This window comes from Tachyglossus aculeatus, chromosome 9 (assembly GCF_015852505.1).
Source record: "Tachyglossus aculeatus isolate mTacAcu1 chromosome 9, mTacAcu1.pri, whole genome shotgun sequence".
Lineage (NCBI taxonomy): Eukaryota > Metazoa > Chordata > Mammalia > Monotremata > Tachyglossidae > Tachyglossus > Tachyglossus aculeatus.
Genome location: NC_052074.1, coordinates 48,058,571 through 48,079,080, shown reverse-complemented (window position 1 = coordinate 48,079,080; position 20,510 = coordinate 48,058,571). Strand labels below are relative to the sequence as shown.

General features: G+C 41.9%; 1 protein-coding gene across 2 annotated transcripts in view; it reads left to right on the top strand.

The window, feature by feature from the left end:
• Nucleotides 1–20,510, top strand: part of ITGB6 (integrin subunit beta 6) — a 53,971-nt gene that overhangs the window by 31,100 nt on the left and 2,361 nt on the right. For both annotated transcript variants that reach the window (XM_038751277.1, XM_038751276.1), the window contains 6 exons: nucleotides 730–864; nucleotides 1,130–1,547; nucleotides 3,746–3,968; nucleotides 4,874–4,971; nucleotides 8,470–8,589; nucleotides 13,815–13,981. In XM_038751277.1, coding sequence (XP_038607205.1) covers nucleotides 730–864; nucleotides 1,130–1,547; nucleotides 3,746–3,968; nucleotides 4,874–4,971; nucleotides 8,470–8,589; nucleotides 13,815–13,981 — 1,161 coding nt within the window. The remainder of the gene's footprint in view (nucleotides 1–729; nucleotides 865–1,129; nucleotides 1,548–3,745; nucleotides 3,969–4,873; nucleotides 4,972–8,469; nucleotides 8,590–13,814; nucleotides 13,982–20,510) is intronic.

Below are 20,510 nucleotides of genomic sequence, written 5' to 3'. Positions count from 1 at the left end.
GAGAAGTTAAGTGACCTGCCCAAGGTCACACAGCAGATAAGTGACAGAGCCGATATTAGAACCCACGTCCTCTGACTCCCAAGCCCCTGCCATTTCCACTAAGCCATGCAGCTTCTCATCTGCCATTCGAAATGGCCAGTAGTAGAAAGGCCCTGCCACATAGGTCTCTGCTTTAGTTTAGAGATGCATTAGGTCATAAAAATTCTACTTGGCCAGAAAAATGTTCAATTTTCCCATCCCAATTACCAGCAATATTCCCCCAACCTGCTAGCCACAGGTATGAAATTAAAAAGGAAAAAAAGAGGGGGGAGGAACTGGAAAAAGAGAGCCAACCAATCAACAATATGCTGCTGTGTGACCTTGGGCAAGTGCCTCTGTTTCCTCTTCTGCAAAATGGTTTTCTATATCTGTTCTCCCCTGATCCAATCTGATTATCTTGAACACAGTCTGGCATTTAATTCAGTTCTTGGAACATAGTAAGCTCTTAAACACCACAATTATTATTATTATTATTAATTGACTACTGAGGATCCATAAGGCCCACAACTCTGAACAAGGGATTAGGGCAAGCTTTTAAGGAATAAAGAATAGACCCATCGCTGCCCTGGAATCACTTCCCTTGGGCCTATTGTCTGATTTCTTTTACGTGCCAGACATATAAGCTAGTGCTTATTTTCCAGGCTACATTTTTTGGCTATCACAGTTTTACTGTTTGTGTCTCAAATAAAGGAACTGAGGTCTGAAGTGGAGCTGGAAGTATTAGGAGACACAGAGGGACTCAACCTCTCCTTCACAGCTATCTGTAACAATGGCACTCTGGTCCCCCATCCCAAAAAGTGCTCTCATATAAAAGTGGGAGACACGGTAAGTATACAAGCGCGTTTTCAATCTGAAGCCTATTCTCGTTTCATCTCACTGAGAAATTGCTTAGCCTTCTGAAGCGAGATTTCTACTCTCAAAGAAGCTTATTCACTCCTTTCAGAAGTCCAAAACTATCTTCCCATAAAGGCTGGAAAATTCTTCTTTCATACTGCAGATGTTCTTGGAAAGGTTGTATCTTCTTCAGCTATTGCCTTTCACGAGGCCCATGGGAATCTGAAGATGCAGATAATTTATGTCTCTTTTCCAGGCATCTTTCAATGTGACTGTAAGCCTACCAACTTGTGAGAAGAGAAACCGGCGTATTGTCATAAAACCAGTTGGCCTGAGGGATGCCTTGGAAATTGACATCATCCCCGAATGCAGCTGCAACTGCCGGGAGGCAGTTGAGGTGAACAGCTCCAAGTGCAGCAATGGAAACGGTTCTTTTGGGTGTGGGGTGTGTGCCTGCAACCCGGGCTATATGGGCCCTCACTGTGAATGCAACGAGAACTCTGTGAGCACGGCCTCCTGCCGAGATGCCCCGGATCACGAGTCCTGCAGCGGAAGGGGAGACTGCTACTGCGGACAGTGCGTTTGCCATCTGTCCACCTACGGGCGCATCTACGGGCCGTACTGCGAATGTGACAACTTCTCATGTGTGAGGCATAAAGGACTGATCTGCGGAGGTGAGGCGGCATGTCGATCATAACTGCGATTGGTTTGAAATGTGAGGGAGGTGGGTAAAAAGGTGAAAGTTTAGTAGCAGACAGGGCAAGCATAGACTTGGGTTTAATCTTGGGCTTTGTTCCTGGCCACCACTTGGCCTTCCTGAATACCCTAAGCAGCTATCTTTCCCACACTAGGATATCAGGTATAAAATTGGGGTGAAGCTGCTTCCACAAGTTTCCTTCCACTCATTTCCCTCAGCATGTATGTATACATCTGTAATTTTTTTTATATTACTGTCGTCTCCCCCTCTAAACTGTAGACTTGCGCACAGGGGATGCGTCTACCAACTCTGTTGTATTGTATTCTCCCAAGCACTTAATGTAGTAAGCATTCAATAAATTCCATCAATTTCCCCAATTTTATCCTTGGCCTGGGCTTTCCTGAGCAAAGAAACTAATTACTCCACAGCTCCTAGAAGCCAGTATGTGGGGGAGGAGGCTGGTGGGGGGGAGGGCGTGGGAGGATTCAAACTCAGAGCTTCTACTGAGGTACTTACTGCCAACTTCACTGTGACTAGAACAATTGGGTGCATTCAACTGTGTCCAAGTACACCAAGGCTGTGCCCCATGAGGGATATGCACCCAAACACAGCGTGGCCATTCTGCAGTATAATTGCATTTGGATGTAAGAATATCTCCCCCATCTCCAAATAATCTCTCTCTGTCTCCACAATGGCTACCCAGCACACGTTGACATAGGCTGTTTCCTCCTCTCTGTGGGGCAAAGGGAAGCAAGTTGGGGGGGAGACTCATTCAGCAAATAGGAAGAGGGATCCGTTGCTTTTGAGGTGGGCTTACAACCCATTTTCACTATTGTCCAGCGCAAATGGATTTGCCAGTCCCACCGCTTAGCCTTTTCCTTTGGCTTTCCACTTGGGGATTATTTTAAGGATCATCAGTACCTTCCTAGAGATTGGACAGGGGAAATGAGAGGAGATAGATCTTAAAACCATTCATTTTTACTACTTGTTACTGTAGCGACAAAGTCTGGTGGAGAGGAGAATGAAACTAAGGGCTACAATGAGGTTTGGGAACCATACATGAATTTGCAATTAGGCATGCTTAGTACTGTGTCTCAGGACCTCAGGCTCTGCATTCAATCAGTCCTATTTATTGAGTGCTTACAGTGTCCAGAGCACTGTACTAAACACTTGGGAGAGTACAATAAAACAGAGTTGGTAAAGACGTTCTCTTCCCACAACGAATTTACAGCCTAGAAGGGGAGACAGACAATACTATAAAATTACAGGTATGTACACAAGTGCCTTGGGGCTGAGGGAGGGGTGAAAAAGATGCAAATCCAAGTGCAAGGGTGACACAGAAGGGAATGGGAGTAGAGGAAATGAGGACCTAGTCAGGGAAGGCCCCTTGGAGGAGATGTGCGTTCAAGAAGGCTTTGAAGGTGGGGAGAGTGACCATCTGTTGGATATGAAGAGGGAGGGCATTCCGAGGCCAGAGACGGGATGTGGGCAAGAGGTCGGCGGTGAGATAGATGAGATCGAGGTACAGTAAGTAGGTGGGCATTACAGGAGTGAAGTGTGTGGGCTGGGTTGTAGAAGGAAATCAGGGAGGTAAAGTAGGAGGGAACAAGGTGATTGAGTGCTTTAAAGTAGATGGTAAGGAGTTTCTGTTTAATGCAGTGGTGAATGGGCAACCTCCGGAGGTTCTTTAGGAGTGGGGAAACATGCACTGAACATTTCTGTAGAAAAATGATCTGGACAGAAGATCTGGGCAGGAGTTGGAAGAGACAGGAAGCAGGGAGGTTGATTCACTAATCACGGTAGGATAGGCTAGGTGCTTGACTTAACATGGTAGCAATTTAGCTGCAAGCCAGAAGAGAACTGTCATGTCCAAAGAAAAGCAGTTGATAAGATTCCAAAAAGAATAGTTACTCTGCAGTTGTGTTTTTTCCTTTTTTCTTCTTTCACCTCCATTCCTTAGGATGGTGACACTAGCCGGAGAGGGGGAGAGAGAGGAAAGAAAGAAAGAAGGAAGAGAGGAGGTGTTGGGGGGAATCTTAAGGGTGTAGGTGTGGGTGGCGGGAAGGGATACATCCGCAGACTGTGAAAAGAGTAAGCCAGGAGACGAGGAAGTGGGTGGTGGAGCCCTTCATCTTTCCAAAACATTCACCCAGGAGCATGACGTTGTCTTTGCAGATAACGGAGACTGCGACTGTGGGGAATGTAGGTGCAAGAGTGGCTGGACTGGGGAATACTGTAACTGCACTACCAACACAGACTCCTGCGTCTCTGAGGACGGAGTGCTGTGCAATGGACGAGGAGACTGCGTCTGTGGGAAGTGCATCTGTACCAACCCCGGAGCCTCTGGCAACATGTGTGAACGGTGCCCGACCTGTGGCGATCCATGCAACTCCAAACGGTAGTGTCTTGGTTTGCTTCTGGGCATTTGTTGGGTCTGTTTTCATCTCATGCCAATTAAAGTCCTGCCAGGAGGCCCAGGAACTGAGCTGTGGTTTCTGCTCCCTCAAGCACTGAAAGGATGACTCTTGGAACCTAGTTAAGATCCAGCTGTGCCGCTGCTATCCTCAACCGGCAACTAAGACTATTTATTACATTTTTCTTCCTCCGATTCGATTATGAATGACTACGATGCCACACTGAGGTGATGTCCCACACTAATATCACCAAAGTGACGCAAAGCAGCTTGGAGACTGACTAACTGCCTAAGCCTCCCACCTTTTAGAGATAAATGCACAAGCTATGTCCTTCTTCCTTTTCAAGCAGTGCAAAGCCTATCTTTTCTGCATTGTTTGGCTCATTTGGGCTTCCAAATATGGTTGGGGGCAGTTGGTCAGAGGAGAAGGAACAGAAATAATGGGGGGGCATGGGACAACCACCCCAGGCTCACAATGTTCCTGTCAGCACCGATTTCCCTTCAGTTTCTGTTTCCTCTTTGCTACAAATGCAATTTAGGGGGCTTTCCCCACATACAGCTAATTAATCTCTTACATTCTTTCGCCCCTCATGAAAATACAAATCACATCCTCCTGTTCTTCAGGGAAAGGATTGTTCCTTTGGTTGACTGCCAGTTTTTTAACAGGGTCAGTGTAAAATTAGTAGATCAGGTGAGACAAGTTTCCACAAGTTATCCACTGAACAGACTGGGGTATAATATTTTGGGGAATGAACATATTACTCAGTAGATGTATTTATATAGTTAAAGGCATTTGAAGAAGTAAATATTTAAAGAACAGCATGAATCTTTATACTATTATTTATTACCAAGAAATTCTACTTACTTCTGATGAATATTTTTTTTCACAGGACCTGCATTGAATGTTATTTGTCTTCTGCCGCCCAGCGTCAAGAAGAGTGTTTTGAAAAATGTAAAGGGGCTGGTGCCACAATCAGTGAGGCAGAAGGTTGCTTTATTCTTTAAATTATTTTTGTTTACCTTAAAATAATTAAATTAATATTGATAATGATATTAATATGTCAATGGCACATTACTGTTAACAATATGGATGGTAATATTGCTATTAATCATATTTATTAAATAAAATAATTTTTGGGAGGCAGAAATAGTTCCATGTTGCAGGTTGGAAATTCCTGAAGCCAGTTAGAATGATCTGCCAAAATTTAAACCACAGTCAGCTTTGCTGTTTGAGTTGTAAAAATCAAGTTGGATAATGTGGCATATCGAGTACAAGTGGGTTCGTGAGTTTGGGTGGAAGTCCCCCCGCATATCCTAGCATCTTACAATAATAATGGCATTTCTTAAGCGCTTACTATGTGCCAAGCACTGTTCTAAGTCCTGAGCCCACCGGTCTCCAAGACTTTAGGTGGGATCAGACACTATAACTCAGTGCAGAGCTCTACTGGACAAAATGGCCAGGAGATGAGTGAGGGGTGTCATTGTTGGCAGGGTTTATTTTCTGGGTACACATTTTGAATGAGCAGGGGAAGGGGAGCTGTTGGCTACTTGCCTGAAGTTAAAAAGCATGAGATGGTTGCGCCATAAAAGGACTAGCTGCCATCTACAGAAGCAGTGTGGTGTAGTGGTTACAGTGCAGGACTGAGAGTCAGAAGGTCACAGGTTCTAATCCTGGCTCCACCACTTGTCTGCCGGATGACGCTGGGCAAGTCACTTCACTTAACAATAATAATAATAATAATTGGCATTTAAGCGCTTACTATGTGCAAAGCACTGTTCTAAGCGCTGGGGAGGATACAGGGTGATCAGGTTGTCCCACGTGGGGCTCACAGTCTTCATCCCCATTTTACAGATGAGGTAACTGAGGCTCAGAGAAGTTAAGTGACTTGCCCAAGATCACACAGCAGACATGTGGCGGTGCCGGGATTCGAACCCATGACCTCTGACTCCAAAGCCCGGGCTCTTTCCACTGAGCCACGCACTTCTCCGTTCCTCAGTTACCTCATCTGTAAAATGGGGATTGAGATTGTGAACCCCACGTGGAACAGGGACTGTGTCCAACCTGATCCACCCCAGAGCTTAGTACAGTGCCTGGCACATAGTAAGTGCTTAACAAATACCATTATTATCATTTGGCCCCTTACTCCCAGCTATCTCCCATAGGTAGAGTGTTGCAAAGTTACAGTGTCACCCCAATATGTAGGAGTAGAGGCTCCTTCCCAGGCTGAAACAATGGAGGGCCTCTCGCCACAGGTTTACGGGAATCCTATCGAGCCACTGCAGGTGGAAAACTCGGCTAATCGTTTAACAAAACAATAGTAAGGGGCCTTTTCTTCCATAGTAACAAATTGGATGCACTTTCATACCACTAAAGTAAAGCAGAATGCTTGCTGTGCCACAAACACTTCCCAGTCACTATATAAAATTTCATTTATACTAAAACAATTAGCCAACCAATAACACATAAAATTAAATGATGTGCATTTGAAGTGTTGGCATTAAAATGTAGGACTCCACAGCCTCAGAGCTAGAAACAACTGACGTCCTTTTGAAAAACAATTTCTCCTATTGTCGAAATAATTTCTCAAGACAAACGCTCTAAATATTTCACTGGGAATAAAGAGGGAAATGGGGTGAAGAAGAAAATACAGCATTAATAATTTGATGAAAACCTATTTAAATGTGTAGACACCCAAGTAAAGAAACCCAAATCCCTACATTTTCTTCATTTTTTTTTCCTAGGATGGAGTCTGTAAATGTTTGCAGTACTTAGAACAGCGCTCCAGTGCTTAGAACCGTGCTTGGCACATAGTAAGCACTTAACAAATACCATCACCATTTGCACTAAGTTTTATAACAACATCTTGGAATTGACTTTCATTCACTTTCAAATTAATAAAATATTACTAATCATTCATTCAATTGTATTTATTGAGCGCTTACTGTGTGCAGAGCACTGTACTAGGGGCTTGTTACTAGTTTCCTTCCACCTCAAACTACAGAAAGTACCTTAACTTCTCAAAAATAGTTTGGTCAACTAAATGTTTCCCAATGACCTAAATGTTCCCAACGAAAGAACTGAACATCTTTTCATTGTGATGTCTATAGACTAACATGTGTGTTAGTTCCAATAGACTGTTGCAATTACCAGAAAATCTTGCAAATGAGTACAAAGTATTGACCACCTCACAAACAACTTTCAGTAGCTTCTTCTTATCCACAAGCATGGATGGTAATGAGTCAAAATGGCATTTAATAATAATAATAATAATAATTATAATAATAATGGCATTTGTTAAGCACTTACTATGTGCCAAGCACTGTTCTAACTTTTCTAACTTCACATTTTTAACTTCAGCCCTCCTGGCCCTTGAGAACTGGGGAGAATAGCGTTCATATTTCACAATGTGGATTAAATGTTTAAAAATGAATTTAAAATCAATATTTTAAAGGAATGTACAGAAAGCACTCAAAGCTTTCGAATACTTAGTTTTCCCTCTTTGGTCTTAAAAATATCCACAAAGAACCATAAATCAGCTGGCATGTAAGGTTTCAATGAAAAGTTCTTTTAGTGAGGTGGGATATTGGGCACATCCCCCCGAAGTAGAATGATAATAAAGGAACTAACAGGTGCCTGGCAAGTAAAGGTGTTAGTAGGTACAGCTGTAAAAATGGATGTCTTCCTTACAAATATATCCCATAATCTGAACACATGAATTGTAACACTAAAATTACTGATAAATCTTTGTTCTCAAATTCCAATGTGTCTCTTCCTTTTTCAGTTTCTGTCCCCAGTTTTTGGCTGCTTCTTAAATGTCCCAAGCATAAAAAGTTGCATTCTTGGGAAAATTTGAGAAAAACCTGCAGGTTTTCCTGCACACCTGCAGTAAGCCTGAATAAAACTGTCAAATACTTTTGATTGGCTTCTCCCTAAATCACAATACAATGATTTGGAAATCAGTTTTCAGTTCTTAATTTATGGTTACTGTTCTTACCAGGCATAGCATGTTAATCTTTTGTATTTGCACTGTGGAAAGACTAAACGGCAGCCTTTTTTGTGAAGGTTTTAGTTTGATATATGAATACCTCCTGTAACACAACCTACACACTCCAACAGTGCATTTTAAGAGAACATGTATCTTACTTTGTATGATACTTGGGACTATCATATTCCCCAGACAGCTGGCGCTAGCTTGTCTTGGAAGGATTTCCAATTCACTGAAGCTTCCAGGGTGGCAGATTGATAGGTGCATTTGACGGTCAGGACAGTTGACAACATCTGAGGCTACTCTTCTGAAATATGGCAGAAAAACTAAAAATGCTCTTGGTGAGAAAAGAGAGAATTGTAGCCTGAAAATCCCATTCTTTTGACTCTTCTATCCCTGCCACATTTTGAAAACCTATGTCACGCGTTAATCCAGTAGGCTCTGCGGCATCTACTCTGGTTAAATCTTTTTTGACTGTTGGACGACTTCTTTCTCCACAGATGTGTCAAAAGACAATTCAGTATCCTGCTCTTTGCAAGGTGAAAATGACTGTCTTATTACATTCTTAATGGCTTCAGATGAGGAGGGAAGAACTGTCCTTCATAGCATAAACCAGAAAGGTAGGTAGCTTGAATCATCATTGAAAATAGCAAGCACTATTATTACACCTTGGGAAACAGACGCAAATACTCTTTGAATGGTCCAAAATGGAAAAATGCTACCAAACTTCTGATAGCACGCTTTGATTCGCTCTTTGATTCGCTCTATGATTTGCTCTATCTGAAAGTAGATAGTTAAACAGTTTGATACTTGGTATCTTTAAATGATCACCTAGTAAGGTGACCTTGTAAAACTAACTTAATTCATGTCCAAATGTGTTTTTTTTATTGATACCCTTGAAAGGGACAAACCTTGCCCAGAAGTTTGACCGATTATACAGACGTTCTGTTAATCATATGTAAATTAAGGCGACCAGTCAGTGACTGTTCAAAATCCCCTCTTCTCGGGAAGAGGAGAAAGAGCTTAGAGAAAAGACCAAAGGGGGAAATAAGAGAATTCAGGAGCAGTACCCGACTTCTGTGGCCCCTTATTGCTGCCACACCATCTCCTACAGTTAGGTGCTGGGTTCCCAGCAGCAGCAGGATGTAATGTGAGGGATGGGGCCATATATCGTCACACATAATTATCCCTTAGGCCCTTTACTGCACCCTGAGATTCCAAGCCCCAATTTCCAACATATTTCTGGTTGTCCTTTGTGTTTTAGGGCAGCTGGCAGCTCCATCCAGCTTCCTATATTTGGAAACAATCCTCTGGTATCACTAACTATTTTTTCTCCAGTATTATCTACAAAAAAATACTCGTTACAATCTACACTCTACAGCAAATATTTAGATATAATCTCCACTTACTTTTGATTACACCTTATTTCAACCTAGTCATTGTTTAATTAAAATTGAAAGCCCCAAGCCAAATGCCTTTCAAAAACTCCTTCAGTGCCGTCTTACTAGCCTGATAATGCACAAGTAGTTGTATGACCCTTATGCGGCATGAATTTTCTGTGTTAGAGAGCAGCACTTCAGCTCTCCAACAATATCCAACAATATCCTTTGCACTGCTTCCTTTACTAAATGACTTTTTCATCATGTGCTTGGACCCTCTGGCTATGGAACATATGTGAATCCAAAGCAACAACCTGTTTTGGTAGTTGCTATACTCCCAAGATCCACAAATGCTTTAGATATACATTTTTTCACAAGCAGCATGTTTTAACCCTATGTGTAACTTCTCTCATTAAATTCAATTCTAACATTTGGAAAGCAGGATTCATTTCCTTCCCACAACATGATTTTCTTCACAATGTATATAGTAAGGAAAATTTTAATGACAATTTCATATATTACATAAATATTTTGATGCTTTTCTTTTAAGGGATAGCCTAGGGAAAGGATTTACAATGCTTTATCAAAAAATTCAGGTTTTCTCCGATAGCTGCTGGAAGGACTGACAGGAAAACAAGCTATTTGGAGGAAAAATGCTTTTTAAATGGGGAATAGTTGCTGACGTGACCATTAGAGTCAGAATGAAAAGATCCAAAACTCCCTCAGATAAGTCCCAGAGATAGGGCTAACTGGAATACAATTCTAAAACCCCAAAGCTCAGACAGCTTCCTACTGGGAGGTGTTCTTTGTTTTGTTTTTTTCTACCATAATCACAAAGGGCGATGCTCACAATCTTTGAGAAGTCTTTCCATAAGGCTTAACAGAACGAAAGAAAAAATTAATGAAATATGTCTCACTTTGTCTCAGTCATTTTCCCTTAGGGTTTCTCTCTTATAGGGGAATTCTATAACCTACAGCACAGGCATTTAATATTCAGTGTTCACTGTCTACTATCAATCATTCTTTGAGTCCTACTGTTAATGAGCCAAAAATGAAGTGCTCCTATCTACTCGATCAGAATAACTGAAGAGTGTGGTTTAGTGGGAAGAGGAGAGGACCAGGAGTTAGGAGACCAGGCTTTGAGTCCCAGCTCTGCCACTGGCTGGCTTTGTGACCAAGGATAAATTACTTAACCTCTCTGGGACTCAGTTCCACCATCTGTAAAATGGTCTAAGACTGACGGCAAAGTCTCTTTGTCTGATCTTGGAACCTGGTATCTACCCCAGTGCTTAGTACACAGTAACTGCTTAATAAGTGTCATAATAAGGATTCTGCTTTCTATTCATTCTAGAGAAGGAAGGAGTAAGACCCAAACGAGCTGCCCATTAAAAACATCTGTACTAAGAACAACATTCCCTCTTTTGGAGAAAGTGGGATCCTCACCTAGTCTGAACTCTTTTCACTTTAGCCTCACCCTCCAGGAGCCCTCCCCTGGTTCCCGTTACTGTTTCTCTAAAAATAACACTTTCATCTAAATTTTTGACCATTGCCTATCACCTGCTTAACATTTCCTATTTTCTCCTGTCTTTGAATCACCTTCAGCTGGTTGATTCCCAGGCTTTTAAAATTATATATAGGCAAAACTAAACGTCCCATCTTCCCTTCTAAACCTTCTCCTTTCCCTAACTTTCCTTTTACTGTATCCAATCTTCTGTGATCCACAACCTTGCTATTTCATCTTGGACTCTGCTCCATCACTGCCTTCCGTATTTTTTAATACTATTTGTTAAATGCTTACTATGTGTCAAACACTGTCCTGAGCGCTGGCATAGGTAGATGTTAATTAGGTTGGACACACTCCCTGCCCTGCACGGGGCTCACAGTTTAAGCAGCAAGGAGAACAGGCACTGAATCCCAATTTTACAGTTGAGGAAATTGAGGCACAGAGAAGTTAAGTGACTTACCCAAGGTCACACAGCAAGCAATTGGCAGAGCGAGATTAGAACCCAGGTCCTCTGACACCCATGCTGCTTTCTTCATATCCCATATTTAGTCTGTATCTAAGTCCTGAAAATTGTCCTACCTTCTGCTTCTCCCCAGTTCATGTTCTGATCCCATCCCAGCTGGACAACTATGAACAGGCTCTACAGTGGCTCCCTGCTTCATCCACTTCCCTCTTCAGGCTATTTTACATACGGCTCCAAGGATTATCTTTTTAAAAGTGTCAGAGCACTTCATTCACCTTCACAAAATGCTCAAAACCTCCTATGACTCACCACAGCTCCTCACACAAAACTAAAACTCTCTACCATTGGCTTCAGTTTCCCCTGATACACTCCAACTTGTGTTCTTTGTTCCCTCACGCTTCCTTCCTAATTATTCTTTACTGTCAACAATCCTGACTCTGTAATTAGACTCCAGTGAGATGTTTTTCCTCAGAAGATCGAAGTTGGGACCACTAGGTTGTAGACCGCTGGACTAGGGCTAAAAATACTGAGCACCCTGTGTTTGATATTAACCAAGGCAGATGTGGGATTGAAAACTCCTGGGATTGAAAACTCCGACCAGGATCCAGTTGAAAGTTCTCTGTAGAGCCCAGGGACTATGGATGAACCAAATCCCAAATGGGACAAATTGGGAATTAATTAGTACCACAAACTGGAAAAGATCGCAAAAGAAAATAAAGTTGAGATTTACAAGGTGTTGTTTAAAGCCACTGAGGTTCAACAGTGCCAGGGCCAAGAGGGTGATTTGAACCCATGCCCTCTGACTCCAAAGCCCGGGCTCTTTCCACTGTGCCATGCTGCTTCCCTTGGTAGACTGTGAGCCCGCTGTTGGGTAGGGACCGTCTCTATATGTTGCCAACTTGGACTTCCCAAGCGCTTAGTACAGTGCTCTGCACACAGTAAGAGCTCAATAAATACGATTGAATGAATGAATGAATGATCTGGTTCCCAGAAGTGAGACAAAAATTGTGCTTTGGCCCAGCCGTTGGCTACTTGAAAACTTGCTTCGTGAAATGGCTGGAAAGTTAAGCGACTTTAAGTCACTTAAGGCTTCAAGTCTAAGATAACCCCCAATTAACTCACCGTAGCGTCACTTCTACCCCAGGCATAGCTTAAGATGAGAAAAACGTACTTCCACAGCCCTTTTCTTGGTAGTCTCAGGAGCATAAACTCAGCTCCGGTCCCACAGCATGGAACTTTCCCACAGTAATAGGCAGAAGAGCCAGCCTCTTCTCAGAATGTCCCAAATAATTCTAGGTGGGGGCTGGTCTCCTGCCAGGTCTGTGACCTTACTCTCTGTCATTTTTTATGGTATCTGTTAAGCACTTATTACGTGTCAAACCCTGTTCTAAGTGCTGGGATAGGTACAAGTTAATTAGGTCTCACAGTCTCTGTCCCACATGGGGAACAGGTATCCCCATTTTTGCAGCTGAGGAAATCGAGGCACAGAGAAGTTAAGTGACTTGCCCAAGGTCACAGAGCAAGCAATTGGAAGATCCAGATTTAGAACCCAGGTCCTTCTGTCTCCCAAGCCTGTGCTCTCTCCATTAGGCAATGCTGCTTCTCCATTTTGACCCACTGCTTATGTTTTTTGCTCTGGAATGCCTTCTCTTTTTAGCTTGGCCAAACTATGAACTTCCCTTTCATTCATAGCCCTCCTAAAAAAAAAAAAAAACCTCCTCCAGGAGTCATTCTCTAATTGATCACCCCACACTTTCAGTCCTGTCACTCCATTGGGCACTTACCTATTTTTTATGTGTGTTTTTATTTATTCTCATGTCAAATAGGAGGCTTTCCCAGACTGAGCCCCTTCCTTCCTCTCCCACTCGTCCCCATCTCCATCCCCCCCATCTTACCTCCTTCCCTTCCCCACAGCACCTGTATATATGTATATATGTTTGTACATATTTATTACTCTATTTATTTTACTTGTACATATCTATTCTATTTATTTTATTTTGTTAGTATGTTTGGTTTTGTTCTCTGTCTCCCCCTTTTAGACTGTGAGCCCACTGCTGGGTAGGGACTGTCTATACGTTGCCAACTTGTACTTCCCAAGCGCTTTTACAGTGCTCTGCACACAGTAAGCGCTCAATAAATACGATTGATGATGATGATGATGATGAAATACCTTATGGCTATTCCCCAATTGACTAGATATGCTGCACTAACTACATTCAACTAATAATAATAGTATCACCTATGTACTTAATATGTGCTAAGCAAAGGGGAAAATACAAGATTATGAGATCAAACACTGGCCCTGGCCCTCAATGTGCTCACAGTCTATCTTATCCCTATATACAGATGAGGAAACTGGAGAGGCCCAGAGAGGTTAAGTGATTTTCCCGGCCAGTGGCACGGCTGAGAATCGAACTCGGGTCTCCTGGCCCCGCCGTTTCATACTCCTTCCACTTGGTCATCCTGCCTCCGACGTAACACCTCACTTTATTTCCGCAGATTGCCCACAACCCCCGAACATACCGATGATAATGCTGGGAGTTTCTCTTGCTATTCTTCTCATTGGAATTGTCCTGCTTTGCACGTGGAAGCTGCTAGTATCATTTCATGACCGCAAAGAAGTTGCTAAGTTTGAAGCGGAAAGATCAAAAGCCAAGTGGCAAACGGTATGTAAAGTGAATACGTTGATCGATTTCATTTTGACAGTACAGTTGGGCCTGCCCTCCCAGGAGGGGGGACTCTGCTGGAACAGTTTGGGAGGACAGAGGGGACACCCTCATAGGGCCAATTCAGGGTTTCTCTCTCATGTGACAGCAAGGTGATCCTTTGTTCATAGAACTGCTGCTGCACTCTAACTCAATTTTATTTATCGGGCACTTACAGGGTGCAGAGCACTGTACTAAACCCTTGGGAGAGTACAATATAACAGAGTTGGTAGATGTAATATAGGGGTAGGAATGGACTGGAGGAACGGTACACAGATCCCAAACTATATTTTCAGTCGAGGCACGCATTTCTATTGCCCTTGGGCTAAAGGATGTCTAAAAGCGGTCACAAGCTGTTTCTGTACGGAAATGGAAATAGCGCACACAACCTGCCCAACATTTCCTAGGAGATACTCCCAGCCACTGCATTCCATCTCAGACCCTCAGTGGACTCAAGGCCACCTGCCAGGTGAATTACCTGAGCTGAAGCTAAATATTTCCTTAACAGGGTTGGAAATCTTAAAGCAATTTTGTTTCCATACTTAATAAGAGTCACCCTCAGCTCTGTGGAACTTCGTACCTCAAAAGACATGAGGCAGTAGAACTGACTTCCAGCACTGGTATTTTTGAAAAGTATCTTTTCAAAAACTGCCCGGTTACTTACTCTGAATATGTAAGAGTTAAATGGGACATTTATGAAGATATTCTCAAGTGATAATTTAAGTGGGTATACATTTTTGTACCAGATGAGCACATACCAGAACTTAAACTGACCAAATTTCTTTAATATTTCCTACACAATAGATGATTGCATTTCTTGAGATCCACAGAAATAATTTCATGGTTTTAATTTCAGCTCTCTAGCACGGATAAGATTTTTGTCCAACTATCTAGGAGCAATTAACTTCACTGTTGAGACAGAAAAGCAATAATATTATTGGGAAAAATACCAGAACACACAATGCTACACTTCAGTTGGTCCATTAACTCAACTTACATTTTCCATACACGATCTCCTCTTGCCGCCCCTGTTTCCTGGGACTTTTGCTCTAGTGTAATGCTTCTGATACTTGTTACTGACATGAATGGAATTTCCTATATTTGGCAAGTCTTTCTGGAGAAAGCTTATTAGACTTTTAAGGGTACAATGTACCACAGTAAAATTCTGGGAGCAGCATATTTGGAATTTTACTTGTAGGGAAGTTGAAAGCACCTTCTTTTCTGGGAAGGAATTGTGAATTTGCACTGTGGGTAAAAGAAGCTCCAATAATAACAATGCAAATTCAGCATTATCATTAGGTCAAAAAACTTGAAGGGCAGCCTTTACAAAATTTTCAAGTAACGTCAAAACTTTTTAGAGTCTACTATGAGGCCCCTCATTTACCAGTGTTCTTTCTCCCCTACTAACCCACGCCTATCTTCTGGCTAAGGTAACATAGGCATCTGTCTTCAATCAATCAGTGGTATTTACTGAGTGTGTATTTTGCACAGAGCAATGTACCAACCTGGCATATGCACACTTCCAATATGAACACAGGTTCTCAAGAAAATTGATAAAAAATAACAAAAAACAAGGTATTAGAGAATGTATTCCATCATTATTATTTCCTTTATGTCTCTGCCCTGTTTTGCTGAAAATCTAACGTAACTTCTTACAGACAGATACAATTTGCTTGACTACCAAGTAGTCCATTAGGGTTTATTACCTACCCTTCTTTGCACATCGAATGACCACTCTCATTCAGCAAATGTGGGATATGTTTTACCGGTTCATAGTGATTGAGGACGACTCTGGAGGAGCTTGTTCTGTTATTTACAATTGGCCACATTTTTTTTCCTTTGGGAGAAATCCCTGGCAAATCCCATCAATAGGGAGCAGCGTGTATTCTCCACTGTTTATTGTCATAATTATTAGCAAGTTGCCAAAGGAAACCTGAGGATTTTCACTCATTCAGTTGCATTTACCGAGTGCTTACTGTGTGCACAGCACTGTACTAAGCGCTTGGGAGCGTACACTATAACAATAAACATATATAGTTCATGCCCATAACAAGCTTACAGCTGTGCTAAACCCTGGCTTGGCCAATGTGATGAAATTATAAGGGCTAAAATCCTCTGATCTGTTTGTTGTATGGCATGTAAAATATTTTGCGCCTCAAACACTGTGCTTCGATTAATGAAAATAAAAGGCATTACTGAACTGAAATTTCAGAAACATTTATATTGTAACCATAGTAATACCATATACACACCTGCATATATGTTTGTACATATTTATTACTCTATTTATTTATTTATTTATTTTAATTTTACATATCTATTCTGTTTATTTTATTTTGTTAGTATGTTTGGTTTTGTTCTCTGTCTCCCCCTTTTAGACTGTGAGCCCACTGTTGGGTAGGGACTGTCTCTATATGTTGCCAATTTGTACTTCCCAAGTGCTTAGTACAGTGCTCTGCACACAGTAAGCGCTCAATAAATACGATTGATGATGATGATGATACATACATACAAGAGATACACGTTTTGGAAAAATATCACTTTTGTTTAAAATGGAGAAAAATCTTTTTCCTAGTCCTCGGTATTTAGAAATCCTTGAAGCACAGATTGAATATTACTTAAATCTATTTATGTAACTTGTTTAGTCATAATTTAGCCCTAGTGATATCACACCAAGCCATATCAAAATCTAATATATACCTCTATTAAGAAGGATGCTTTATATTCTCATAAAAGGCGCAAGTCCTGTCAAAGGATTCATTTATTTTTAACTACATTTAATATGCAAATCATTCTTATCTAAAACATGAATTGTTCTTACAATGGAGAGTAGACTGTAAATGGAATTCATGTCTTCTTTTACATAGAAAGCTAGCAACCATTATGAAAATAAAGGCCTAAATGAAATGCAAAATATTATTACACCACCAAATGGTCCTTCTAGATTCTCCAATTAGATGATGATAAACCACTAGGATGCAAACCGGTTTGATTTATATCAATACAGTTCAAATTCAATGCAATTCAAATGACATCAATGTGATGTCCTGCTGGTAGACTTTGCTCCACCAGAATTGGATGGAAATCTCCCCCAAAACTCTGGAAAAGATGATTGTTTAAAGACGCAGGTGAGGGAGCCAAAATGCAGACCCTCTTCCCTGACTTCCAAAACAGGCCACGGCTGTTACGCCTTTCACATGGGTGTAATTTTTCTAATGACTAGATAAAGAGGTTAAATTAATCTTTGATTGGAATTTTTTTCAAGGCTATTCCATCGTTAACCTGCAAAAAAATGTTCAGTGTAACATCTCTCCTGGTCGTGGATTGATTTGTGCTGCATTAAACATATTACGAAGCAGCATGGCTCAGTGGAAAGATCCCGGGCTTTGGAGTCAATCAATCAATCAATTGTATTTATTGAGTGCTTACTGTGTGCAGAGCACTGTGCTAAGCGCTTGGGAAGTACAAGTCGGCAACACATAGAGAGAGTCCCTACCCAACAGCAGGCTCACAGTCTAGAAGGGGGAGACAGAGAACAAAACCAAACATACTGACAAAATAAAATAGAATAGATATGTACAAGATAAATAGAGTAATAAATATGTACAAACATATATACAGGTCTGAGGTCATGGGTTCAAATCCCGGCTCTGCCAATTATCAGCTGTGTGACCTTGGGCCAGTCACTTCACTTCTCTGTGCCTCAGTTCCCTCATCTGTAAAACGGGGATTAAGACTGTGAGCACCCACCGTGGGACAACCCGATCACTTTGTAACCTCCCCAGCGCTTAGAACAGTGCTTTGCACATTGTAAGCACTTAATAAATGCCATTATTATTATTATTATTATTATTCTCTGTGCCTCAGTTACCTCATCTGTAAAACGGGGATTAAGACTGTGAGCCCCCCCGGGGAACAACCTGATCACTTTGTAACCTCCCCAGCGCTTAGAACAGTGCTTTGCACATAGTAAGCGCTTAATAAATGCCATCACTATTATTATTATTATTATTATTCTCTGTGCCTCAGTTACCTCATCTGTAAAACGGGGATTAAGACTGTGAGCACCCACCGTGGGACAACCCGATCACTTTGTAACCTCCCCAGCGCTTAGAACAGTGCTTTGCACATTGTAAGTGCTTAATAAATGCTATTATTATTATTATTATTATTATTATCTGTGCCTCAGTTACCTCATCTGTAAAATGGGGATTAAGACTGTGAGCCCCCCGTGTGACAACCTGATCATTTTGTAACCTCCCCAGCGCTTAGAACAGTGCTTTGCACATAGTAAGCGCTTAACAAATGCCATTATTATTATTATTATTCTCTGTGCCTCAGTTACCTCTTCTGTAAAACGGGGATTACGACTGTGAGCCCCCCCGTGGGACAACCTGATCACTTTGTAACCTCCCCAGCGCTTAGAACCGTGCTTTACACATAGTAAGCGCTTAATAAATGCTATTATTGTTATTATTATTATTATTATTATTATTATTATTATTATTATTATTATTATTATTATTCTCTGTGCCTCAGTTACCTCATCTGTAAAACGGGGATTAAGACTGTGAGCCCCCCGTGGGACAACCTGATCACTTTGTAACCTCCCCAGTGCTTAGAACAGTGCCTTGGCACATAGTAAGCGCTTAATAAATGCTATTATTATTATTATTATTATTATTATTATTATGTCTGCTTCTTCCAGTTTGGCAATCACTTGGGAGACCAATGGGTCATGACAGAGAGTTTTCCTACTTCTAGAACTTCCATTTCTAAAACTAGGCCAATTGTAACAGTAGTTGGTGGCTGTCCAACGGGGAAACCAAAACCCCGTAGCAGGAATTGATGTGCCAAGAAAAGCAGCCCGGCGGTCAACTTGGACTTCCCAAACGCTCAGTACAGTGCTCTGCACACAGTAAGCGCTCAATAAATACGATTGATTGATTGATTGATTGATTGATTGATGTCCCCTCAGGGACCAGCAGGAGGCAGCAGAGGGCCGGCTATGAAGAAAGGCTCCTTTTCTTACCCTTTCCTTCCTCCAGCCAAATTGTTCTGCTGGTGGTGGTTGAGCCCGAGTGGCTTCTTCCCTGGTATTTCATCAAAAAAAGCAGCTGATCGTTAAGGTGAAGCCCCCCCTCAAGTCCAGGCCCACTTTGGGAAGTCACACTTGCCTAGGGCCGGCCATGAAGAAAGGCTCCTTTTCTTACCGTTTCCTTCCTCCGGCCAAATTGTTCTGCTGGTGGTGGTTGAGCCCGAGTGGCTTCTTCCCTGGTATTTCATCAAAAAAAGCAGCTGATCGTTAAGGTGAAGCCCCCCCTCAAGTCCAGGCCCACTTTGGGAAGTCACACTTGCCTAGCCAGCAGCAGGAGCTACAATGCACAGTAGCCTCACACGCCAGTGGGGCTACTGGGCCCCTATAAGATTACCTCTACCTAGTCTCACATGCCCAGTCCTGGAAGGATAATAATAATAATAATGATCAATCAATCAATCGTATTTATTGAGCACTTACTGTGTGCACAGCACTGTACTACGCGCTTGGGAAGTACAAGTTGGCAACATATACAGTCCCTACCCAACAGTGGGCTCACAGTCTAGAAGACTGTGATAATAATAATGGCATTTATTAAGCGCTTATGACATGCAAAGCACTGTTCTAAGCGCTGAAGGATCCCCTTTACGCTCATTCATTCATTCAATCGTATTTACTGAGCGCTTACTGTGTGCAGAGCACTGGACAAAGCACTTGGGAAGTCCAAGTTAATAATAATGATGGCATTTACTAAGCGCTTACTGTGTGCAAAGCTCTGCTCTAAGCGCTGGGGAGGTTACAAGGTGATCAGGTTGTCCCCCGGGGGGCTCACAGTCTTAATCCCCATTTTACAAATGAGGTAACTGGGGCCCAGAGAAGCTAAGTGACTTGCGCAAAGTCACACAGCTGTCAATTGGCGGAGCCGGGATTTGAACCCATGACCTCTGACTCCAAAGCCCGGGCTCTTTCCACTGAGCCACGCTGCTTCACAACATATAGAGATGGTCCCTACCCAACAGTGGGTTCACAGTCTAGAAGGGGGAGACAAACAACAAAACAAAACATATTAACAAAATAAAATAAATAGAATACAAGAATTCTATAGCATAGAATAGAATATAATATATAAATATAGAGTACAAGTAAAATAAATAGAGTAATAATCAATCAATCAATCAATCTTATTTATTGAGTGCTTACTGTGTACAGAGCACTGTACTAAGCGCTTGGGAAGTACAAGGTGGCAACATATACAGTCCCTACCCAACAGTGGTAAAAGGAGATAAAATTAGGCTGCCCAAACCTCCATTACCTGACTGATAACTGTGAGGCTAATTTCAATTTCTGGACTCTTCAGTAATTTTTAGGTGATGTAATTTTAGTTGCTTTATGATCATTTGTCACCAAGTGTTGAGGAAACATAAAGGAGGAAAAAAAGGGTTCCCATCAACC